The sequence below is a fragment of the Simochromis diagramma genome, unplaced genomic scaffold (genome assembly GCF_900408965.1).
Source record: "Simochromis diagramma unplaced genomic scaffold, fSimDia1.1 OVJJ01000072.1, whole genome shotgun sequence".
NCBI classification, from domain to species: Eukaryota; Metazoa; Chordata; class Actinopteri; order Cichliformes; family Cichlidae; genus Simochromis; species Simochromis diagramma.
This window is the reverse complement of record NW_024387143.1, coordinates 9599-36205: the sequence shown is the minus strand read 5'-3', so window position 1 is coordinate 36205 and position 26607 is coordinate 9599. Positions and strand designations below refer to the sequence as shown.

The 26607-nt window shown below is 44.0% G+C and overlaps 1 protein-coding gene across 1 annotated transcript; it reads right to left on the bottom strand.

Annotated features, from left to right (window-relative positions):
* Window positions 1–911: 911 nt before the first annotated feature.
* Window positions 912–24932, bottom strand: LOC120743553. The gene is made up of 18 exons (XM_040047211.1): window positions 24829–24932; window positions 24276–24308; window positions 24138–24197; window positions 7593–7728; window positions 7200–7309; window positions 6345–6389; window positions 5953–6085; window positions 5740–5843; window positions 5645–5652; window positions 4588–4684; window positions 4313–4345; window positions 2627–2824; window positions 2096–2231; window positions 1903–2012; window positions 1769–1813; window positions 1551–1683; window positions 1367–1470; window positions 912–1180 (listed from the first exon to the last, which is right to left on the bottom strand). Exons 1-18 carry the CDS (start codon window positions 24857–24859, stop codon window positions 1161–1163), a joined length of 1536 nt encoding a protein of 511 aa, XP_039903145.1. The 5' UTR covers window positions 24860–24932; the 3' UTR covers window positions 912–1160.
* Window positions 24933–26607: the final 1675 nt, after the last annotated feature.

Genomic DNA, 26607 nt, shown 5'->3' with positions numbered 1-26607 from the left:
AAAGGTAGAGTCTCAGAGAAAGAATCACAGGAGCACTCGTGTCTTTTCCCGAATTGCATCTGAGAGGACAGGAAGTTGGTCCGCTCTAGGCAACCGTGGGCGAACGACTACAGTGTCAACAGTTCCGCTTATTATTTCTCACTTTTACTCTCCTCAATTGTTATGGACTACACGTAATGAATGTAAAATAATAATTGTCTTAATTGCTGACATATGTTTTTCTTAAAAATAATAAAATTTACCAAAATGTGGTAGCACATTTGTGTTCACCACACTATCTGTTCCTGAGCTGAGGTAACGCACAGATTTCCCCGCCGTAGGATCAATACAGTCTTATCTTAATCTTACTTCATAAGTCTGTCTTTCTGAAAGACGCTGTGCAAAGTCCTACTGTTCTGTTGTAATGTGTTGTGGGGTCTTTCCCTCACAAAGCGCCTTGAGGCCATTGTTGTGTTTGCTGCTGTATAAATACAATTGAACTGAACAGAACTTCAAATTTCATGCAATGTGTGTTTTGGCAGCTGTGGCTACAACTGCAGCTGCCTCCACCAGTGTGTGAATGTGAGAGTGAATGAATAGTGGCATTGCACAGCGCTTTGAGGGCCCCGAAAAGCGCTGTACAAATGCAATCCATTATCATTATTATTATTTGTACTATCAAACTATGAGTACTGTTAGAGAAGTACCACAGAGTCAATGACCTTGGTGTCCTTAATGATAAAAAGCTCCTCTTCACATCCGACCGTTTCAACAGAGTCACGTCAGAAATTAGTCAGATCCCTGTCACATTTAACTCACACCATCCAGTTGATACGTTTCATTATTTTAATATTGAAGGCAAATTTAAGAGTGAAGCAGGCGTAAGAATACAAGGGAAAAAGAAGAAAACATTTAAGACAATCAGTGTTAAATCAGTTTTACATTTAGAATCATTTATTTTCTGAAACGTCTTAAAGGCCAAGTGTATATGGACACCACAGACCACAACTTAACAGGTCTGGAAAGAATCTGATATAAAATCAGTATCTTCGTATTTTTGACCAGACGTTGCACAGGATGTTGAATGATCTTTTTCTTTTTGATTCATAATTGATTCATCGCACATTTTCTTCAGAGAACATAGACGCTGATGCTATTTGGATGTCAGCGATTTCCTCCATTCAGTGATCTGGAAAACCAACTGAAAGAAAATTTATGTCAGAGAGTTTCATTACTGAACCCCAACGTTTTAGGAAACAGGATCAGTGCTGAACCACCTAAAAGCACAGTGTGTAAGGGCAGATTCACATTTCTCTCTAACTGTTACATGAGCTAAATTTTTTGTTGTTATAAATGCTCTAATTAAAGAGAAGTCTGAGGCACTTACAGTGACAGCTATAAGCCATCTCCAGGTACTTGTAGGTGCCAAAACACGGGTCTCCAAACACAGAGCTGCTCACTTTGACAGTACAGTTGCTTTTCCCGTTACAGCTGCAGATTCAGGTAAAGGTGAGTTGAAATATGTTGTGTGAGAAGACAAAAGGCTGAAGGAAGAGAGTCTGCATCTTTACCTGTCAGCTAAATTGCTTATGGGCTTTGAGCATTGGACATTTTGGAGCTGAGAGGCTGGAAGGTTCAAAGAGCATGTGGTCGAGTCACGGCGCCCGTAATCAGCTCCGTGGATGAGTAAAACCTGTCCTTCACCTGAAGAAGAGCAAACGTTAACCTCATTTGTATTTTTACCGCATGAATCCAAAGACTCACAAAGAAGGAGGAACTGTGCTCTCACCGCACTGAAGGTTTGCCAGCGAATCATCACAAGTTACACTGTGGACTGACAGAGAAATGAAGCACATTAGAAACATGCACATTCACAAATTTGAATACACTGAATATTAGTTTCTAATCACAGTTGTAATGTACTTGCTGGGAAGCAGGTGTAGGTGGTGTCCAAGTATTTGTAAATGCCGGAGCACGGATCAGAAGTACGGAAGGAGTTTGTACTTATTTCACACACCTTCTTGCCATCACACCTGCAGGGAGACAAAGAGGAGCTCTCGTCTTTTCAGGTGAGTTAAAGTGATCGATTCATCCATGATTCCTCAGACTTGTTTACCTGCTCTTGACGTCTTTCAGAGTGTCTATCTGGAAACACTGTGTATTTGCAAGCTGATCTGCAGGAATGCCATCACTGCAGATTTCTGCATCTGTCCGCCCGTACATAGCTGCCTGCACGATGATCACTCCATTATCTGTTACACAGAGAACGATGACGTTCAAACGGAGGGAATCACAAGGAATGCATAAGGTGTGCAGCACAAGAGAAACAAATAGAGGCTTTTTATGTTTTCAATAATCAGAAAATGTCCTCCTGTAGTTCTGTGGTGTTACAGGAAGTCTGAAAGGTCACATCAGTCACAAGCGTAAACTGTAGTTTCACTGAATAAAGCACAAAAAGAACCTAAACCTTAACAGGTTTTTTGCTCCTCGGGTGAGACTGAGCTCAGTTTCTCATAAACACAGCGTCAGACTTCTATTTACACCTGAGGAGTCGCCCCCTGCAGGACATTAGAAAGAATGCACATTACATCAGAACTTCACTTTTGAGTGAGAGCTAGGAGCTATAAAAAAAACATTTTTATGTTACCACAGCTCAGGCGTTGCACATTGTCAAGGCTGTCACAGGTGATCACCCTCGCTGTGGACATGAAGGTCGGCGGGAATGGGCCCATAGGTCCACCTGGGGCCATAGGTCCACTCTGGCCCATAGGTCCACCTGGGCCCATAGGACCACCTGGGCCCGTAGGTCCACCTGGGCCCGTAGGTCCACCTGGGGCCAAAAAGCCTGAAATGAAAAATGTAAAAAGTCCAAAATTAGTGAGTCTTGGATAAATTTATTATGCTACAGCAGGGTCATCATAAACAAATATGAATGGATTTGAAATATAGAAAACACAGGCCAAGTGGGAAATAATCCCAGTCGACTTAATGTCACCTTCATTATATGTATTTGTATTTTGTAACACTCCTCTGAACCGGCTGAGGAATGATTTCCTCCACATCAGTCGCTGATGGTCTGTCACCCAGCAATTTTGTGTTATTTTGTGTTGTAGTTATGCCCGTGCTTTCGTCTCCCCTCTCTGTTCCCACGTGTCTGTCCTTGCGTTCTGTCTCTCCCCAGTCTGGCATGTGTCTCATGTCTGTGTGCACACGTTGTCAAGTCCGTGTTGTCATGTCTACGTTCCATTATGTTTCCTGTTTTACTGTGAAGGGTTCGATGTTTCCATGTTCAGTTTTACTTCCCCTGTGGCGTCATGTTCATTTGTGTCAGCTGTGTCTCTCCAGGTGTTTCCACTTCCTTCATTGCCCTTCGGTCTTCTTCGGTTCAGTGTCGGATCATCTGTTTACCTTGTGTCACGTCGCATCATAGAGTTTTTCTTCAACTGCTCAGGTTCATGTTTGGTTTATTTCATGGGTGCGTTTTGCATGTCCCTGTTCAGCGTTGTGTTCTGGTTTTCTATCATTGTTGTCATAGTTTAGTTTTTCCCAGCTTAGGTTAGTTCCACCCTTGTTTCACTTTGCTTTGTTTTTCTGTCGTGTCTGCTTTTGGGTCCACACCACAAACATACCGGTCTCTCTGCCGCGACAGGTCTGACTGGTTTTCAGTCACTGAAGCCTCCTGCTGGGTGACTCATGCACAATAATGAAGTGATGCTATTCAGATAATGTAAGAATGTTGAACAGTGTCGTTCCTGGGGTCCGATATGTAACCTGACTGGCTGAGCATGATGGAAGCGAATCAGCTTTAAGTTCTGGTAGGGACAACGAAGGCCAGTCCCCATAATTCCGATTATCTAAAAGTGTTCCCACCACTAGTTTAACATCAGTTTCACAGGACACTGTTCTCTGTTACTGAACTGCTTTCAGTCAGTGCTTCAATGAGTCAGAGTTTCCAGTTTACCTGAGGGATTTTTCCTTAGTGGTGGTGGGACTGAAAACTTATCGGAGGCTCTTGTAGTGAGTAGTGTAGTAAAATCAAATAGCACTATAGTGTACAGGCATGAAGCAAAACTGCTATGCAAATCTAGGCTATCTCTTTGAGTATGAAGGCGTGTTAGAGCCAGAAAAATATTATTGTTTATTCTGAGAGAAAAGAAGAAACTGGATAGGCCGACGTAAGGAAGGCGATGGTTACAGGCTCGTGCAGTAAAGAGGACGGATGTCGTATCACAGACACAATCAGAGCCGATCGGGTTTCACTAACTCATCTACGTGCTAGAGTAAGCGGTTAAAAGGACGTTAGCATAAAACGTATCAAACATTCAGTGATTACCTGAAGTCATGAGTACACACGTTGCTGCGAGCACTGAAACATAAAAAGAGAAACCTGGGTGTTAGCCGGCGTGCGACCTACAGCTGATTTACTCGTTTGTCTTCTGTGTTACTGTAAGTTAACAGTGTTCCACATGGACTTTAACACATGAAATGAAAATGAATAACAAACAGGGAAAAACTGGATACACAACTTACTGGTAAAAGACAACAAAGTCATGTAAATGACACATTAAAGGAGCAACTTTTAGTGTGCAAAGCCTTTCCTGTACTCACACAGTGTGCTGCTGAGTCCGGAGCACTGCATGCTGTTAGAGCAGAGCTGATGGTGGAGCACAGGAACCTGGTCTATTTGTACTGTTTCTCTAAGACTCTATCTGCACACCAGGCAAGCAGCCAATCAGAAACTTTCCCTCATGATGTGCAACAAACTGAAACAGACAATAGAATTTGACCTTAGATAAAGCCCGCAGGGCACACACACACAGACACACACTGAGAGAAACATATCTGATGGAAAGGTGTGTATCCTCGAGAGAAACCAGAAGATAAAAACAGACCTGCAACTTGACCTGCTTGGAAGGTTTTGGATGTATGCTCAGCTTGATGTGGGGAATGTGTCACCTTGATGGCTCCATGCAGGCACCAACCACGCTGCAGCTGCAGCTCAGTGCTGGAGGTGCAGAGCATAGTCCAGCCTCTGAGTGGTGAAGCTCTGCTGGAGGTGGGAGATGAAGACCTCACAGACCGAAGCCTCTGTCAGGTCCTCACGCCACATTTAGGTGTGCCAGCTCTGCCTATCATCATCCTCTCTTCACCCTAATGCCGACTGTAGGATAACGTTTTTAGTTTAAAATGATCATTTATTATATGTGAATGTTGCTGTTTTGCACAGTCCAGACAAGATTTGTCTTTGATGCCATGATCTGAAGGAACATCCTTTATTCAGTGATAATAAAACAGATGTTTGACACCAGGACGGAGCTTTAATGTCGTGGTCACATCAGCCAAAGCCAGACACTGGCAGGCAGGTTTATTTCCATTTCACATTACAAATACAGAGACCAATGTTGTTTTTTTAAATAAAAAAGCAAAAACATATAATTATTTGATAGATGTTTATTTTTGTAATTTTTAAAACAGTCAGATAATCTCCATCTAATCCTGGACAGGAAAAAAACAATCACAGGTGTTTGAAACTGACTCAGCTTCACTGATTTACTGCATCATAGGAAAAGTCATCAAAAGCACTGAAGCTACTGAGAGACCCATGAAATGGTTTTGCTGATCAACTCCCAATAAATTGTCATAAAACTGCATTTTAATCCGTTCATGTTAGATCTGCAAAAGAACAGACAACATCTCCACGTCAGATCATGTCAGTCTTTGTAGTGTGAGAACATCAACGTGATCATTTAGGCTGCTTACACTGGCAGATGTAAGCCACCTCGAGGTATTTGTATGTGCCAACACAGGGGTCTCCAAACACCGAGTTACTCGCTCTGATGGTGCAGCTGCTCTTCCCGTCGCAGCTGGAGATGCAGAGCAATGTGAGTGAGCGCAGGCATCGATGTGCACTGAGAAATATGAAAGTAATACCTGCAGCCACAGTTTAAATCAGTAACAGGAGGAAAACAGTACCTCTCAGCGACTTTGCTGGTGGGACGGGAGCAGTAAACATTTTGGACCTGAGAGGCCGGACGTCTGTAGGAGCATGTGGTCTGATCGTGGCGTCCATAGTGAGCCCCGTACACGAGGATAGCCTGCCCTTCATCTGACGAGAGAAGACGAGCAGAAAACAACCCAGCAACGTTTTTTCAGTTTAATCAAATTTAAATTTGATTCAAGTCATATAAATCATTTAACACGGGTCGAATCCATGAACATAACAAAAGAACACATGGATTGACTTAATAAACACTAATAAGAAATTAAAATGTAAATAAAATAAAAACAAAGAACTGCAATAAAAGTAGAAAATCTTCACCTGAAAATGATCAGAGCTGAGACACAACAGAGATAATGACTCTTACCACAGTGCAGGTGTGCAAACGAGTGCTCGCATGTGACCAGGTGACCTGTGGAAGCAGGTCAGATTAGATATGAAAGCATTGAAGAACATTGGCTCTCAGCGACATGTTGAAGCTGCTGTTTGGCAGCCTCAATGTAAATGAAGCTGAAAGTTTAGGGATTCCTTGCTTTCCACCGTCCCTTCTTAACCCTCCGGGGGAAAATATCTTGGTGTCATGTTTGTACCTCTCTTCAGTTTGACTCACAGATCAAAGCAGTTGTTACCCACTTTTCTTCAGAAAGATGAACTCTTTCTTTCTGTTAATAACCTAAACGTTTGCTGCATGAATGAAAGGATCCTGAACGTCTGCGTGCACAGAAGTGCAATCATATTTGTGAGGTACAGGATCAGAAATATTGTTGCTCACATATACGCGCCTACATGAACTTCATGTTCTCTAGCAGATGTTCCACATGCTCTGTCTCCTGCTGCTCACTTGGGTTTGTTAATCAGGGTCTTCTCATGATTCATCTGATTGGTGCGTTCTCACTCACTGGCTCCCTCCTCAGATGACATCATCTACCTCAGGAACAGTGTTCACATCCCAGCTCAAAATGTTTTCATGAGCTTTCACATGAGCTTTAACATAATGTCATCAAAGCAGATTTTATGTTTTACTAAATTATAATGAAAAAGTCATTATTCGTTGTTTTCAACGTATTACTTGGTTTTGATGATTTGTTGAACATCTGCTGTGTTTAAATGTGTTGACTGACTTGACTTAGCGTTAGCATGCTCACATAAATCAGTCACAAACTCTCTGACCTTCTTTCTGAGCTCTGCTTCCTTCATAGTTTCATGGTCATGTGATACTGACTTGCAGGTAAGCAGGTGTAGCTGGTCTCCAGATATTTGTAGGTGTCGACACAAGGGTCAGGACTTTGGACGTCAGTCACGCTCAGTTCACACACTTTCTTCCCATCACACCTGAAGGAAACACATACACAAAAAAGCAGTGCTGGATGTTGGTTATTGTTTAACTGTGCTGCTTTTTCCAAAACATATTTACACATATTTCTTTACTTTCTTTGCTCATGTAGCGGCTGTAATTGAAAGATGAACAGCAAAGGCTCAGTTGGCCCATAGAGAATAATTACTATGCTTATAGCTAGCTGCTAGCTATAATTAGCTCAACCTCATGGACGCTCACATGTAGCTGACTGTAAGCTGCCACATTCACAACAGAAGTTTAGGATCCTTTCTCTTGTACCTCCTCCTGAGGACGTCCACGGTTCCCTGCTGAGAGCACTCAGTGTTGTTAAGCTGTTGTTGAGGTCTGCCCTCACTGCAGGTCTCTCCGTCTGCACGTCCGTACAGAGCTGCTACCACACTGATCACTCCATTTTCTGTCACATCGAGTGGATCAGAAACGAGAGCATTTCATTTAAAAGCAGCGTAAAAATCAGAGTTCACTGCGATTTTTATTCCTGCATCGTTGTCTCAAGGCGCTTTATTTTGTAAGTTAAAGACCCTACAGCAACACATCGCTGCAAGCAGCTGAGAGGTTAGAACTTGAATAACAATAATAACAATAATAATCGTAGGTATTTTATTTTGCACTACATTTTCATTAACTGTAAAAGGTTTACTAAAATAATTACTACACTGTTATTTCATTTATGAGATACATCTAAGTATATTTATTGACTGAGTTGATGATGTAGTTTATACATGATCATATATAAACTAACGAATAAATTAAATTAAAGGAAAATTACAAAACTGTTTCTAACAAATACAGTGACGAACATTAAACCTTTCATGCATGAATTATGACTACCTCAATCCGGAGTTTCTTTCTTAAGTATTTTTATTCGTCTTTGGGCAGTAAAAGATGAATAAAAACACTTATACTCATAATTCATGGATGACAGGATTAAATAACAATAATTACAATGAAACACGTCATAGTAACATTACACGACCTTTGGGTGGCAGGGTGTGGAGTGACACCAATGCAGTGGTTTATGTGCAAGTATACCATCAACACTGACACAAATACAAGAAAACAACCTATGAATAGCTGTAGTGACCACTGTGCATGAAAGAGTTCAAATTCACTGTCAGTTACAGTCACTGTAACCCACTGTAACAGCAGTATGGCGAGGAAGGAGCGGCTAGCAGGTCGAGCGAGCGTGTGGTGTGGGGGTTAAAAACCCAAAGCCAGTCGGTTAAATCCAATAACAGACCTTTATTCACTGTCAGCAACATTACACCTGAGCCAGGTCTCCACGGCTGTACTCGTCCATGCATACATGCGCACAGATTGGTAACGCTGGCGCCAGGCCGTCACAACGGTAAGGTTTTCCTTTCTGAATGGAACACGAGCTAACAACACACACCCACTAGGAGACTCCCACAGCTATTACAATAGTAGGGCAACCCCCCCCTCCCCAGTGGTGCTATAACCCAAAAGGGTTGTTACACCTCTGGGTGTAACAAAAGGGTTGTTACACCCAGAGGTGGGTCGAGTATCCAAAAACTGTACTCAAGTAAGAGTAGCATTACTTTAAAATATTATTACTCAAGTAAAAGTGAAAAGTCATCAAAAAAGTTACTCGAGTAAGAGTAAAAAAGTACTTGGTGAAAAGACTACTCAAGCAGTGAGTAACTGTTTGAAATGTCAGATTTATTTTTTAAATAAATGTTATCAGACAAACAAAAATAAATAAATATACAAGTTTTAGTATTTTCAACAGGAATATATGTAAAAACAACAAAATAAGGCACAACAATTCTAATGTCTAGATTTCATTTTTTCACAACATAAAGCTTTTTTCACCAATACCTGCAGTAAATAATATAAATATATAAACAGTGCAAACAATTTCCAGTGACAAGACATGCTGTAAACTTTATATTCATCTTTGCTCCAAATGGCACAGCAGCCTCAGAGAAAACAGAGCGAGGCATCTTCAACATACAAGGCAGCTCAGTTTACCATAAATTGTATGGGTGTGCATCCATTTCTGCATATTCAGCAAAAATGTGCCATTTCTTCACTCAGTGAGGTGATGGTTCAGCTTCAGCAGCAGTTTGCTCTCAAGGTTCTTTCTGTGAAGCTGTGACTGTTCAGCAGTGAACAGGAGTCCTGCATGACTGAGAAGTCCTTCACAAGCTCCTGATGCAGGAAGAGCTGTATTGACTTTGATCAACAGCTTCTTGATGTGAGGAACGCCATGCAATAGATCCACACCTCCAGTGAATGGACATGAAAGGTACCTCTCCAGCCCTGCGTCTGGCTGTCCTGACCCCATGGATCCATCATCTTCGTCGGTTAGGCTGCTGTTTGTGCTGGCCTCATCCAGCTCTGAGTCTAGGTGATGTCTGATGAAGTGGAGACCTGTGGAAAGATGTAAGGTTTGCAAAAGAATTAGCTCTGGTCATTATAGTGCTGTATACACTGCTAAGCTGCAGATGTTTGGCAAGAAGATTTGATCACACTGGAGATGTTTTTGCTAACTCTTGTAGAAAAACAAAATCTTGTCATTCATATCCCGCACAAACAGTTTGCAATGAATTCCAGATTAAGTTTAAAATAAGAATGCGTGCAAGGCTGAGCAGTGCTCGCCAACAGATCCTCCTGTTTGGCTGTTACTCTGGGGAAAGACGAAAGACGGTGATGGAAGCGTGACTGGAGCTGCGATGTAGCCTCTATAATATTTATATTGTACGAACGTGATAATTCTGTATATTGTAATAACGTGATATTATATAGTTCAAAGGCGAGAGGTATATTGTACCTACAGGAAAAGTATACTTTTCGTGTTATAACGTGATATAGCTCCATTTTTCTTTTGCTTGGGTGGCAGCTCTACGCTTCCGTGGCCTGACAAAATTATTACGACTACAACAACCATGAAAAGAGTTGGATGGACTTTGCTGCTCAATCACAGCTGCCTGCGTTTGTCATTAGTGATTTAGCACAGTTGATGGTGTGTGTGTCTGTGTGAGTGAAAGACAGAGAGAGCGAGAGACAGATTTTGTATGATAAGCTTCATGTTATAAACGCACAATTTGAGCACTCAGGTCACATCAGAGCATCAGGCCGTATAGTGTGAGACTAGGGATGCACCGATACCACTTTTTTGGAAACGAGTACGAGTACTTGCATTTCAGTACTCGCCGATACCGATACTTAATAAAAACATGATTTAAATTTACAGGTAACAGCTTTAGTCCTATAATTTAACAAAATCAATCAATCTTTATTTATAAAGCACTTTTCATACAAAAAAAAATGTAGCACAAAGTGCTTTACATGGTTAAAAGCAGCCCACCCCACCCTCCAACTCACTCCCCACACTCTCATTAACATAAACAATGTGAATACACACATATCCCCCCCCCCACACACACGCACACACACACACCCACACACACACTTAAAGAGTAAAACTTGGGCTGGGTTCACATGAGCCAAGTGAGGAAACACTATAACAGGGAGCCGTCTGTACCAGGAGCCGGTCACAGACCGCAGCCTCCAGGCTGGGCGCACAGCAGGAGGGAGGCCAAGGAGCCCCCCAGCCAGGCTGAGAGGACCCCAGAGACCCAGCAGCCACGGTCGATCACAGCCCCGGTGCAGAGAGCGCCCTCCGAGGAAACACTGGAGATATAACACAATAGGATATATACAGGGTAAAATGATAAAATAAATAAGAACAGGATACAATATAAATATAAATAGAGTAAGAAGATTAAAAAATGAATAAGAATAAAATCAATAAATATTAGGTAAAGTCTAAATTAATAATAGAATAACAGGATAGAATAAATAAGCATAAAATAAATAAACATTAAGTAAAAGCTAAATTAAAAAGGTGGTCTTGAGCCTGTTCTTAAAAACATGTACGTTCTCTGCGGCCCTGAGCTCCTCCGGCAGGCTGTTCCACAGACGAGGACCGTACCACTGAAAAGCTGCCTCTCCGTGAGTATGTGTCCTGACTTTAGGGACAATCAAAAGGCCAGTACCAGAGGACCTCAGGGTCCGCGAGGGTTCATATGGTAAAAGCAGATCTGAGAGATAAGAAGGCCCAAGACCATTAAGACATTTAAAAACCAATAAAAGAACTTTAAAATCGATCCTGAAACACACGGGGAGCCAGTGCAGCGATTCTAAAACCGGTGTAATGTGGGCCCGCCCTCTGGTCTTCGTCAGCACACGAGCTGCCGAGTTTTGTAAAAGTTGTAAAGTTGAAATATTCTTCTTAGGAAGACCAGAGAGCAGGGCATTACAGTAATCAATGCGACTGGTAATAAAAGCATGCATCAGCATCTCCGTGTTGGCCCGAGAGAGAATAGGGCGACTCTGGCTATATTTTTTAGATGATAAAATCCAATTTTGGTTACATGTTTAATATGTGGGATAAAACCAAGCTCAGAGTCAAAAATAACACCCAGGTTTTTCACTTGTAGCGAAGGACATAGTGAAAATGCCTCTAATTTAGACAAGAGTTTCTCTCTCTGAGCCTCGGGACCGACAATTAAAACTTCAGTTTTGTCCTGGTTAAGCTGTAAAAAGTTTTCTGCCATCCAAGATCTTATATCTAAAATACAGTTAAAAAGGGCATCCATTGGTCTGGTGTCATCAGGAGACACGGAGATGTACAGCTGCGTGTCATCAGCGTAACTGTGGAAGTTCACTCCATGCCTCCTGATGACACTGCCGAGAGGCAACATATACAAATTAAAAAGTACAGGGCCTAAAACCGACCCTTGAGGCACACCACATGTCATTCTATGGATCTTAGAGGAGCATGTATCCATACTCACCATAAAAGTTCTGTCAGAGAGACAGGAAGTGAACCAGTTGTGTACAGCACCAGAGAGGCCCACCATGTGTTTCAGTCTGTTTAAAAGAATAGCGTGGTCTACTGTATCAAAGGCTGCGCTTAGATCCAGTAGCACCAGGACTGAGAGCTTTTGGGAGTCCCAGTTACATCTAAGATCATTTAAAACCTTTAGGAGAGCCGTCTCTGTGCTGTGGTTCACCCTAAATCCAGACTGGAATATCTCCAGGATCTGTCTATCATTCAGAAAATCAGTAACCTGAGTAAAAACAAGTTTTTCTAAGATTTTACTTAAAAATGGTGAGTTGGATACAGGTCTGTAGTTATTAAAATCATTACAATCCAAATTGCTCTTCTTCAGAAGGGGCCTCACCACCGCCGTTTTAAAGGCAGCAGGGAAGACACCCAACTGAAGAGAGCAATTCATCATGTATAAAAGCTCAGCCTCAAAAAATCCATAAAGTGTTTTAAAGAGTGAAGAAGGGATTGGATCTAAAAGACATGTGGTGGTTCTCACTGTGGAGAAAACTTTCTGAAGGTTCTCAGCATTAACCAGGACAAAGCTGTCCAGGGTCTCCTCAGGTACAATCGAGCCCTCAGATGTGTTTACAAACATATCGCGATTAGATAAAACATCAGATCTGATGGCGCTGACGTTTCCCCTGAAGTGGTCTGCAAACTGCTCACAGAGCGAGTCTGTGGGCTTCTTTGGGAGCTGTTAAAATCAGGGTTAAATAAATGATCTATGGTGGAAAAGAGGACCTTGGGACTATTTTTGTTATTACTGATTATTTTGGCGAAGTATGAATTTCTTGAGTTCCTTAATGTATTATTGTACATTTTAAGTTGCTCGCAAACTATTTGATGGTTGATAGTATTTTTTATTTTTCCTCCACCTCCTTTCTGCTGCCCTGCAATCTCTTTTGAGTTTTTTGACTTCCTCGTTTCTCCAGGGTGATACGTGTTTTACGTTAATCTTTTTGGTGGTGAGTGGAGCAACGGAGTCAAGGCTTTTCTTCAGTTTGCTGTTGAAATGATTAAAAATCAAATCGCAGGGTGCAGGTAAAATCACAGGGGGCATTCGTCTAAAACCCTGGTAAAATTTGCAGCCACTTCAGAGGTTAGATAGCGCCTCCTCACAGTTCGCACCGAGGTCTCCCGCTGAATAAAACCGGTGATGTTAAAAAACACACAGTAGTGGTCAGAGACAGCCAAGTCAACAACAGAGGACACGCTGGTGGACAGCCCATGGGTGGTGACCAGGTCCAGAGTGTGTCCTCTGTTGTGAGTCGGCTGTGTGACGTGCTGGTAAAATCCAAACAGTGAAGAACGTTTAAGAATTCTTTTGCTGCAGGGTCAGAAGGATTATCTATGTGCAGGTTAAAATCACCGGTTAAAATGATCATATTATATTTTGAATGTATGTTTGTTAAAAATTCTGAGAATTCCTTGATAAAAGCAGCGCTGTCTTTAGGTGGTCTATAAACTGTGACAGATAAAATTGGAGGGCTGCTAAAAACAATAGCATGGAATTCAAAAGTGGTAAAATGATCAAATAAAATGTGTTTGGTGGTGAGTGTGTTGTTGGCCAAAGATGCAGTCCCACCACCTCTCTCACCACTTCTAATAGAAAAAGAGAAATTAGAATTTGGTGGGGAGGCCTCAGTGAGAACAACTGGTGCATCCGAGCCCAGCCATGTTTCAGTTAAAAATAAACAGTCAAGTTTATTATCTAAGATTAAATCATTAATAATAAAAGACTTGTTCGACAGAGAGCGTACATTTAAAAGTGCCATACTGATCGAGACTGGTGGATTTTTGACAATAGATTTGAATGGATGTTGATATTTTTGAAGAGGCCGGAGGTTATTAATGTTTTTGGAGTTACTGGATTTATGATAATTCTGTTGCTCTCTGTTTGTGATTATGACGGGTCCGAGTCCGAGTCCAGAGTTTTGTGTATTACTGTTAAAAGTGGAACAAATATAGCAGCTGGGACCAGGGGAACATCAGTCAGTGGCAGACAGATCAGCAGGTAATGTCGGTTTGGGGTAATGACAGGGCCGTGTGCGGGAGTGCTGTATGCCAAATGCCAAATTGGCGGACAGCAAACGGCGTCCCCAGGCGTTGAGGTGGAGCCCGTCTGCCACAAAAAGATGCCTCCTCTCCCAGAAGGCATCAAAATTGTTAATAAAACCCACGCCGTGGGAGACACAGGTGGAGGAAAGCCAGGTGTTAAGGCTGAGCAGCCGGCTGAAACGGCCTATCCCTCTGCCACAGGTGGGGGTGGGCCCGGAGATAAAAGCACTCACCTGCAACTGACCAAGGAGGCTGAAGAGTTGGAGGAAGTTCAACTTCAGCAGCTCAGATTGCTGTTTGGGGATGTCATTGGTGCCAATGTGGATGATGAGCCGGTTGGCCTGTGGGTGGGATGCCAGGATGTTAGGAATTCTGTCCACTATGTCAACAACGGTGGCTCCTGGGAACGACAGCGTGAGCGCCCCCCTCATCCGCACGTTCCTGACGATGGAATCCCCGAGGACCAGCGTGGAGAGAGGAGGTGCCACCGGGGGCTGCTGGTCATCTGAGACGCCCGCGCCGCGGCACCGGGGGTGTTCAGATGGAGATGCGCCAGCCGGACTGCGTGAGTGACTCCCAGGTAGCCGCGCCGTGGGTCCTCTTCTCCGAGGAGCCGGGGTAAAGCACAGCTCTCCGCGGTGAGTTTGCACCACAGCGTCGGGTTGCCCGCCGCGGCTCCGGGGGCGTAGTGGTGGAGATGGCGCAGACCTCAGCGACACAGCTGGATGGCGAGGGCTAGCGGCCAGAGGAGGAAAGTCCACAGGATCCAGGACATTGAATTTATTCTCCAGTACTACCGCGCCGGAGGGGTGAGGGTGCGAGAGACGGATCCTCCTGCCCCCTCTGCAGCCACCACGCGTCTCAACCATGGTCCATGGCGCTGGTTGGAGTGGAGTGGAGCTGACCAGAGCCTTGGGTCTGGTCCCTAGCTGAAACCAGGAGTTCTCGTCCTTGGCAGAAGCACCAGCGATGCAAGTTGAGAGCCTGTGTTGACTGTTGGCGGGATCTTGGGACATAGCAGCTGGGTGGTGCACTGTGTCGGCTAGCTCAGCGCTAGTAGCGGTGGTTTGAGCTTTGCCAAGGAGGATCGTGTCAAGTTCGTGTTCAGCCCCCTGGATTTGGTATAGCGTGGATATCCTTTGTTCCAGCTTGATCGCTTTTTGGCTCAGGTTGATGCAGCTTTCACAACTTGATGTTGAGGTAAGTGGTGCCATTCCAGAATCTTGTACCGGCAACAGCGTCAAAAACAAAAACAGAAACTGCCACTTTAGCTTATGTTAGCTAGTTGCGGCAGTTGCTAGCCTCCCGTTCTCCTCCAAAATGCTTGATAGCTGTTAGAAAGTTGTCACAGACAGTCACAAAGTGGCGGCTGGTGTGTGAAACATTTTCCGAGATGATTCACAACCAAGTTACATCCCAAAGTTTGTGGTAACTTGGGGGGTGTTAATTGATGCAACGTCCAGACGCAGAGGAACCAAGTGCAGGATGAATTTTCAACAAAAAAAACCAAAAAAAAAAAAACAAGGGACTAGTTTGGAATTAAGAACATTTATTTAAAATGAAAAGCATGTTGTATGCAACATATTACAGAATAAATAATTAGAAAAAGACAAAATGTAATTTTAAATTTGTTCGTCTGTTTCTCTGTTTAGAAGTCTCACTAGCACAGTCACAGCTGGGATGACATCAGAGGTTAGTGCGTCGTAGCTGCTCACTTTTTTAGTTAGTTCCTCAAAGGGGGCGAGGATGGCAACAGTCGTCTCCATAAGAGCCCATTGGTGAGCGGTGAGATAGTCAGGGAGTAAGTGCATATGAGAGCATGAGGGTGGGAATGGATGTTTGTATATGTGTGTGCCTGTATGTCTGTGTCTATATGTCAGGTTGGGTATCAGACGCCACCTCTCTGGGGACATCTCAGGTCCTCCAAGGTTTGGAGGCCTATCTCCACCCACCACCACTTCCCCTGCCAGTGGCGGACTCCCTCAGGTTCTTTGTGTCCGGGGGTGGGCGTCCAGGTACACACCGGCTCACTCCTTGGCGGCCGCTTATCGGGGCCTGGAGCCTGGGGCTCGCTCGGGCCACTTCGGAGGTGGGGTGCCCCCGACCTCTCGGCCTGGGGCTCGGTCACTCAGGCACGGCTGGCTGCCGGCGGAGCTCACGGGCGCGTCACTGCAACTCCCCCTGGCTTCTGCTCCGCGGCTGCTGAGTGAGCCCTCATCTGGGACTCTCCTCAGCTCTTTCTGGGACAGTGGCGCGGCTGCCCCTCTGTTGGTCTTCCTTGGTCTCTTGTGTTCTGGGGGCCTCTGGATGTCTGGAGTTTTGATCTCCTCCATACCTGCTTCATACCCTGGAGGACGGGGCTGTGGCCCCCCCACACCCTCTAGCAGATCATTACATGAAGGAACCTTTTGAAAAAAAAACAAGCGCGTCCATGCTCACAGGTGTACACACGGGTGATCACACACACAAACTACACCCTTTTTGGCTCCTACCTCAAAGCACACTGTGTTATGTTGATCTTATGTGCTGCACAATAATGTTTAATATTTAGCATTTACTGTCATATTCCCATATATCATTGTGATGTTGTTTATTCTATTACTCTTGTTCTCTTCTGCTTGTTTTCTTTTTTCTTTCTCAGCAGGTGATCCAGGTGATTGATATATGCATTTTTTTTCTTTTTTTTTTTTCTGCTCATTCTGTTGGTTTTTGTCTTTTGCCCTTCTCCCCCGTCCCTCTTCTCAGCTGTTTCTCTTTCCCTCTTTCTTTCTCCCCTTCTTTCCCCCAGTCAAGTCTGTCCCGTATTCAGTAAGTGAAAATAAAATAAACAATAAAAGGTGAATCAAATGGACCATTACGGCAAGGCTGAGATGGTCAATTTGGTAAAGTAAATCCGTTGGGCATCTTTCTTTGTCTTTAGACAACAATTCTGATGCAAAAGAGCCAAACGGGACAGGCAAAAAAAAAAAAAAAAAAAAAAAAAAAAAAAAAGAGATAGTCAGGGAGTTCGTGCACTCGCTTTTGCTCAATGAGGGACTGGAGCATGTAATACGTGCTGTTCCAGCGCGTCTGTACGTCCTGCTGCAGTCTCTTTATTGGCTGGTTGAGCTGTCCCTGAATGTCCTCGAGGCGGGAGTAGGCTAAGGCGGAATGTTTAAAATGCCCAACTATTTTCCGTCCCACTGCTATAGCATCAGCTATCCTCCTCTGTGCCAATAAGCATGGGTAAATAAGCGTGGGTAAACTCTTTGTACTCGTTGTCGTGTTGGGATTTTAGGTGCTTGATTAAATTGCTTGTGTTAAATGCACTACCTTTAGAGCCTCCTCTGGACAATTTCGCTGAGCACAATTTGCAGTCCGCCTTTGTTTTCACGTCTTCATTCACTTTGAAATAGTTCCACACGGCTGATATGTCTCGCCTCGCCTACTCCCCGCTCTGAGCTGCAGCCGGGGCCTGGGGGCGGGCACTCGGGGCCTGTGATTAACCCCTTACATGCCGCTCAAACATAGACAGGTATCAGACCATGGTATCGGTCCTCGGTATCGGGGGACTTTTAACGAGTACGAGTACTTTAGAAAATGTGGTATCGAGGCCGATACCCGATACCGGAATCGGTATCGGTGCATCCCTTTGTGAGACCCTGTATCGTGACCTATGAACTTCTAACCTCTGAGATTCAATTGTACAGTTTGAGCAGGAGCTGAATAAACTGGAACTGTTTAAACTAAACAAGCTGCTGCTTCACATAATAAACCCTGTCAGCCGCAGTATTGCCTTCTGTTTTAACAGTTAAAGCAGTAGAGACGAGCTGTTTACATGTGCGTGGAACTCTAGCTTGTTTAACCAGGCTAGCTGTTAGCTTATAGCTGACGCTAGCTAACCAGCGAGCAGTTAACAGGACAGCTGAAGCTGCACAAAACACCCACAAACTTGTCTCTCTACAACGTAGCGCCGAAAATATGACTCGCAGCTCGAGCTTGACACAGCGTCTGTAACATAAGACTGACATCCAGCTAACCACAGCTAAAAGATATTTAGAGAAAACTTACTGTTTCCTCAGGTTACACGAGCTGAGTTGTTGCACGCTGAAAAGTTGTTTTCTTTTGGCTCTCACTGAAGACACCGACACTGAAGACATAGCTGTTCTTTTGTTCTGCTTTTAAGCGAAACACACTACAGCTGAAGAGGCTGTTCATCCTCTTCAGCTGTAGTGTGGACAACTGGCTCTGCCATGTTTTCATGTGTTTCTTCTTTCCGTGTGTCTCTACCAGCTCCTGGGATTGTCCCATGGATAACAGCAGGGTCCTTATGTGATCTAGTGTTGCCAACTCCTCAGTAAGGAAAATCGCTATTGGCTGTCCTAAAAGTCGCTAGAAGTCGCTAAATGATGTCATGGCCTAACTTGCATAATTGGTCATGCTAATGTAATCTTAACCTACGTTATTGGAGAGAGAAATAACATCGTGGAAGAGACATAAAGTGAGTAAAAAAACATTTAAAAAATTAAAGTTTTTTAATGTCACAATTCCAACCCTGCTCCTTTACCTGGGCTTGGACCACCAAAAGTGACCCAAAATTGGCACTCTGGTGGAGGACATCGACGCCCTCACTCACTGCATCATGGACTACATTAATTTCTGTGTTGAGAACACTGTGCCTACCAAGAAGATACAGTGTTTCTCAAACAATAAACCGTGGGTCACCCCAGAACTGAAGGCCCTGCTGAAAAAGAAGAAGAGTGCTTTCTGGTCGGGAGACAAGGAGGAACTTAAGAAAGTCCAAAAGGATCTTAAATACAAGATTCGAGAAGGCAAGGAGTGCTTCAGGAGGAAGATGGAAAACCAACTCCAACAGAAAAACGTCAGAGGTCTGGAGGAACATGAAACAAATCTCTGGACATTTCCAGGACAATGGAGGAGCCACAGTGTCTGCTGGCCGGGGGTGGGCTAACGAGTTGAATCTGTTTTTTAACAGATTTGACAATGGCCCACTGATCACCTCTCCCACCCCCCAGGTTACATTAACCCCCCTCCATTTGCCCCCCCCTCCGGGTGCAATGCCATTGTCACCTGAGCTCTCCTCTCACCACAACTCTGCTTCACCCCTATCCACACATCTATCCACAACAAAGCCAGCCCCATCCCCCACTCCAGCCCAGCCTCACATCTACTTCACAGCTGATCAGGTGAGAAATCAGCTCAAGAGGACGAAGGCAAGGAAGGCAGCAGGTCCGGATGGAATCTGCTCCAGACTGCTCAGGGACTGAAATGGCCAAGAAATCACAGCAGCGTCTCTTCTTTCTCCGCAAACTAAGAAGAGCAGGAGCACCAGCCCCCATCATGTACACTTTCTACAGAGGCACCATCGAGAGCATCCTGTCGAGCTGCATCACTGTGTGGTTTGGAGCCTGCAATGCGTCCTGTCATAGAACCCTCCAACGCATAGTGAGGGCTGCAGAGAGGATCATTGGTGTCTCTCTCCCCTCCCTCCAGGACATTTACAGCACCCGTCTCACTAAAAAAGCCCTTTGCATAGCGGCTGATCCCACGCACCCAATGCAAAGCTTCTTCAAGCTGCTGCCGTCAGGGAGGAGACTGCGGAGTCTCCAGGCCAGGACCAGCAGACTGAAGGACAGCTTCATCCATCAGGCTGTCAGGAAGCTTAACTCCCTCCCGATTCTGCCCCCTCTCCCCTCCTCTCACTGAACTCTGTCACACACACACACACACACACACTCTCTGACTCACTCACTGGCCTGCACCAGTTACCAGTCACTTGTGGAGCATTGGACTGCCATTACCTCATAAGACTTTGTTGTTACACTATCTCTTACCGCATACTACTAAATCTCCATTTGCACTATTTGCCTATTTGCACTACTCTGCCTCCTTACTTGAATATTGTATATTGTATATTGCATAGCTTTTTTTTTTGTTATACGTAAAATTGTATTGTATTTATTTAAATTTTTACTTTTTAATTATTTTATTTGCATTTTTTAATCACTAGGGTTTGAGAGTAACGAAATTTCTATTCTCTGTATGTCCTGTACATGTGGCAGAATTGACAAATAAAGTTGACTTGACTTGACTTGACTGTGCAGACCAGCTCTGTCAGGTGGCCCTGTACATCTTCAACCTGAGCCTGAGCCTGGAGAGGGTTCCTGAACTGTGGAAGACTTCCTGTGTGGTTCTGGCGCCAAAAATCGCACACCCCAGGGAGCCCAACCACTTCAGGCCTGTTGCCTTGACTTCTCATCTGATGAAGACCATGGAAAGGCTCATCCTGCACCACCTTCAGCCACTGGTGGGCTCAGTGTTGGACCCCCTGCAGTTCGCCTACCGTTCTGGAATTGGGGTGGATGACGCTGTCATCTACGTGGTACACCGATCCCTCTCTCACTTAAAGCAGGCGGGGAGCACTGTGAGGATCATGTTTTTTGACTTCTCCAGTGCTTTCAACACCATCCAACCCGCACTACTGAGAGGGAAGCTGGAGGGAGCCAGAGTAGGCAAACAGCTGACTGCATGGACCATCGACTACCTTACCAACAGACCACAGTATGTGAGGCTCCATGACTGTGTGTCCGAGGTGGTAATCTGCAGCACGGGGGCACCACAGGGCACGGTTCTCTCACCTTTCCTGTTCAGCCTTTACACTTCAGACTTCTGTTATAATTCGGACGATTGCCATCTACAGAAGTTCTCAGATGATACAGCCATCATTGGATGCCAGTGTTGGGGAGTAACGGAATACATGTACCGCCGTTATGTATTTAAAATACAAAATATGAGTAACTGTATTCCGTTACAGTTACCGTTTAAAAAGGTGGTATTCAGAATACAGTTACTTTGTTGAAATAAATGGATTACACTGCGGTACTTTCCTGTTTCATTTTGTCGCGGGTCAGGACTGTTTGGGTTTTGTTTGACAGCTACGTTCTGTTGTTCCAGGTGGCAGCGTTACGGTTGCCATGGTTACAGGGCGACGCTCTCTGTCTCTCTGCGACTGTGTGTTTCCTGGGTGAGAGAGCGCATTTTCGTTGTTGTTGTTGTTGTGCTAAGCTAACACGCAGAATGCTACAAGCATAGCTCTAAAGAATGTAGCATCATGGGCAGTGTAGTCCGTGCTGCTGGGAGAATGGACTGGCATACACGTTATGTGTCTGTGAGCGCGAGGAGGGAGAAAAAGGGGAGTGGAAAGGTACGAGTTGTCACCGAGCAGAAACGGGAGCTGGAAGCATGTAAATATAATAATAACCACTTCAGCCAAGAAGAGTGCCTGACGAGCCCAGTTGTAAGTAAGCTATTAAGACTCGACTGTACACCGTGTTCGTGTTTTCCTCCGAAAACAATAAGTTCCGTTGGAGCAGCCTTTCAACGCCTCTCTCTGTCTCTCGCAAGAAAAGTTGACCCACACAACAAAGTAAAGCTATTTTTCGGCTACGAGCCGACAGGGACCCCGCTGTATTAGTCAGAGGTCCCTTTACTACAGTTCGGAGTCGCGGACCTTCAGTAATAGTAATAAATCACACAGCAATAGTACATTCACGTTGTTGTAAAAAGCATGATAATATATTAAGTAATCCAAAGTATTCAGAATACGTTACTGTCATTGAGTAACGTAACGGAATACGTTACAGAATACATTTTGGGGCATGTATTCTGTATTCTGTAATGGAATACATTTTAAAAGTAACCTTCCCAACACTGTTGGATGCGTATCAGACGGGAATGATCAGGAATACAGGGGGGTCATCAGTGATTTTGTTGGCTGGTGTGAGACCAATGTACTCCAAATCAACACCGGCAAGACAAAGGAGATGATCATAGACTTCAGGAGGAAGTCACCCCCTACAACACCAGTGAACATCCAAGGGAAAGACATTGAGATAGTGGACTCTTATAAGTACCTGGGTGTTCACCTCAACAATAAACTGGACTGGACTACAAATACAGACGTCCTGTATAAGAAGGGCCAGAGTCGACTCCACCTGCTGAGGAGACTGAGGTCCTTCGGAGTCTGCAGGACTCTGATAAGGACATTCTATGACACTGTGGTAGCATCTGGCCTTTTCTATGCAGTGGCCTGCTGGGGGAGTGGATGCACGGAAAGGGACAGGAGCAGGACTGACAAACTGGTGCGGAGGTCTAGCTCCGTGCTGGGATGTCCCCTGGAGTCTGTGGAGGTGGTTGGTGAGGGGAGGATGTTAGTAAAGCTGACATCCATCATGAACAACCCACATCACCCACTGCATGAGTATGTGAGTGGGCTGAGCAGCTCCTTTAGTCAGAGACTGAAACACCCTCGCTGCAGGAAGGAGCGCTTTCACAGATCATTCATCCCAACAGCAGTTAGACTCTATAACTCCTCAATCACGATGTCATGAGTCACTGGACACTGTGAACATCCACGGTCACCACTTCATGCATAATGGACCCTCCATGACCTTCCAAGCTATATAGTTTATGTCTTCCATATTTCCAACTATATCCATAATCGCATACTGTGTATGCTACCATTGTCTATAGTGTATCTTACTTTTTTTCATTGATTGTACTTAATTGTATTTTTGTATTTCCTTCATATATCTGTACTTGAGCTGAGGTGACGCAAAAATTTCCCCGTTGTGGGATCAATAAAGTCTTATCTTATTTACTTTGTGTGTGTGTGTGTGTGTTTGGACGCATAGGTATGAAGGAACGTCTCCTGCTCTGATAGCAGCCGGGGGAGGACTATCCTCCGCCTGTGAGCACTTTGGCACGGGTGAGGTGCCCACGGCAGCACCGCTGCTTGTTGAGAGTAAGAGCGACACGCGTTTTCACGTCAAAAAGTCGTCATAAATAAGTCTCCAATAATACCAGAAAAAGTCGCCAGATTTGTCGCTAGTCGCTTTTTAGAAAAAAAGTTGCTAAGGGGGTCAGTTTCAAACTGGTCATGTGACTGCATGGCCATATCTGATTGGTAAAAAAGTCACTGGAAACTCCACTGGCGGCATGTTATCTAATGTGTTAAACTAATTATTTTTTTTAAAGTAACGAGTCTAATTTTGCAAATGTAGCGGAGTAAAAGTACCGTTTTTCTTCACAAATGTACTCAAGCAAAAGTTAAAAGATACTTTAAAAGTATATTTTTTTCATTAAATGTAATGGAGTAAATGTAACTCGTTACTACCCACCTCTGGTTACACCACACACAGATTAGCTGCTCTGTCCTGCCTACTGAGAAACAGTGTTGCCAACTCCTCAGTAAGAAAAATCACTATTGGCTGTCCTAAAAGTAGTGAGAAGTTGCTACTTTTAGAAGTTGTTTTAGATAAAAAGTAGTTAAGGGCGTCGGACAGCTTGCTAAATATAGCAACAAAGTCGCTAAATTGGCAACACTGCTGAGAAACCGGACACCGGATCATTTGCATACTTAAAGTGATTGGATGTTTAGCTGGGGGGAGGGGGAGTGTGTGAGCCTGCACACAAAGAGAACACAGAGGGAAAGCAAACAAGACTTAAACCCTATCATCTCATTTGTACATTTTCCAGCAGATCTTTTCAGCTACTGCAGTAAATCTTGTCCAAAATCAGTTTGTGGAGAATCTGTTTCTTTTTCTCAACTTCCAAAAGTTTGACTTAAGGGGGCAGGAAGTTTGTTTAAGGGGGCATTGCCCCCTCTTGCCCCAGTGTAGAACAGGCCCAATTTATGTATTTGTTTAAAAAATGTCTCCAATTTAGGACGATGAACCTTCAGATGAAAAAATGTAAAAATCAAACCAAAATATTTTTTCTCAATTCATTAATTCCAAGAGTTTCATTGACTGAGTGAAATGTACAAGCTGATTTTTCACATCCCCGCCGAGTCGCTTTGGTTGCGCAGATGTAAACATGCATCGTACCACAGCTCAACCTCTGGACAACGTCCATGTGACAGGTGACGGCTTTCTCCATGGAAGCATCTGAAGAACAGATATGAAAATGTGACATGAGGTGAGCTCTGTAATGATAAACTGGATCTTGCACCAGATGCTGTTTACCTGCTCCGCTGAGCAAACAGGTCGCTGCCAGCACTGAAAACAAACATCAGTGTTTTATTCATTGAGCAAGAGAAAAGATTTAAACGAAAATGATTTGATCATCTTTTTGAAAAAGCAGAACTTCTCAAACATGCGTGGTGTATATTAATATTAAGGCTTTGATGTTTTACCTATTTTCCTGCAACTGTAACTGAAATAAAATTATTTTCACAATAATGTTGCTTCACCCTCACATTGTTATCTACTACCAGCTTTGAACATACTTTTCTGTGAGGTATCTAAGTCACACCTTTAGCAGCGAGTGTCACATGTGTCATAAAATCACAGCCTCATCCAAGTGTCTGTCGCCTTTCATGTTAACCACAAAATGTGCTCAGCATTTACATTCAGCTCAGAGATCGCTGCTTACAGCCTCGCAGAGCTGTCAACAAGTGATACATCTGGACTCATCCAACAGAAAACCCACATACATATAAAATAATATTCAGACGGAAACAAACATTTTAGAATTCAGTCATTAAACATAAACATAGAAAATCATTCGTGTACTCACACAGTGTGCAGCTGAGCCTTACACGGAGCATGGTGCCAGTGCTGGTGAATACTGGTACTGTTGGTACCTGACTCAAACACACCTCTATTTATTCAGTTTGATAAGGAACTTTATTTTAAACAGTAGTTTGACCCTGTTGGATCCTACCCAGACGCATTAACTGGAAACTCAATTTAAAGCAAGAATCTTTGATTAGTGGGTGCAAAAGATGATAAAACAGAACAACGTCCAGTGTGTGCTCCAAGGCTCTCCAAAGGAAGGAGACCAGAATTCATCATACACTTAAAAGTTGTTTTCAAAGAATGTCGGTGTTCATGTGAGTGAGCTTTAAACGTGCTTGTAGACGGACTTTAGGACTTTGAGGACGCGCAGGAACAGACGCTATGCTAGTAAATGTTTACTTGGCAAACCATCACATGCGGCCGCCCGTCCCTGAGCCTGGTTCTGCCAGAGATTTCTTGTTTTTATTTCCAAACGTCTTAGGGCAGGGCTGTCAAACTCAAATACACAGTGGGCCAAAATTCAAAACTGGATCAAAGTCGCGGGCTAACATTAATATTCACTGAAAAAACATCTTCCTCCAAATATAACAAGGAATCTTTTCTTATGGACTCAAACAAGTTTTGCTGAAATTAAATAATTAATTAAATAACACATCAGTGGAATTCATTTCTTAAATAAAAAATGTATTTGCAGCCTTCTGAATTAAATTTTATCATTTTATCATTTATCACATTTCCATCATATTCTCCCACCTGTCCAGAAAGCTCCTGTTTTCTGTCTTTCTTTTTCCCATTTTGGGATAGGTAGCATGGCAGTATTTGCATGGTTGCTATGACTATGGTCAACAGAGGAGAGGGTGCTAATGGTCCTGTCATGACTGACGTGCCAAAACACCAACAGAGCATTCTGGGAATTGTAGTATTAGCAGTACATGCACTGTATGATACTGGCAGGCCAGCTCTAATAGTAATTTTGTATGGCTTCGCGGGCCAAATGTAATTAGGCTGCGGGCCAAATTTGGCCCGTGGGCCAGAGTTTGACACCTGTGTCTTAGGGGGTTAGTGTTGTGAAGTTTAGGATGTGATTAGGTTAGGGGGGGAGTTGGGGGTTAGGGTTTGGTGTGTTGTGTGATGATCAGATCATGCTGGCCTACATCCCTTACATTGTTGCAGGAGAAACCTCCTGCTACACAGCATGCCAACAGCAGTCCAGGCTCCACACGGACAGAACAGGTTTATATAGACCGGTCCTGCATATATTTACCCTCTCTGTGCCTGGATTCACTTCCGCAAATGTAAAAATTTTCAGCTTTTTAGTTTAGAAACATTTTCTTTCATGTGCAGGTTTCCTTCAAACGCCTTCCTACAGTCAGTATGTGTGTTACGTTTCATGTTCATTTGCTTTCCTCACTATCCTCAGGCGGCACCACATCTTTGCTCTCTTTCTTTCTTTGATCGGTGACCTGTTGTTGGAGGCAGGCAATCTTTTACGCATTCTTGTCCTGCTACTGTCATGTTTCGGCTGTGTGCAGGCAGGAAGAGGACCCAAAGTGCAGAACTCACAACACACGGGAATAACTGAAAATGCAGCTTCATTGCTGACACACGGAAATGATACAGAACTAAAGTAAACTGGAAAATATAAACTAACCTTAACAGAGAAACACACAGCATGAGGGACGATGCGACATGGAGCAGAGGGAGACTCTGACATAAATACACAGCAGGTAATGAGGAAGTGGAAGCACACAAGGAACACAGCTGAGGACAATTACAC

Coding starts and splice junctions, on each gene's coding strand:
- LOC120743553 (XM_040047211.1), bottom strand. CDS start 24,859: ATGCTCCGTGTAAGGCTCAGCTGCACACTGT. Junction 24,309..24,828: donor AAGGCTCAGCTGCACACTGT/GTGAGTACACGA, acceptor GTTTGTTTTCAG/TGCTGGCAGCGACCTGTTTG. Junction 6,390..7,199: donor CTACACCTGCTTACCTGCAA/GTCAGTATCACA, acceptor CTGCTTCCACAG/GTCACCTGGTCACATGCGAG.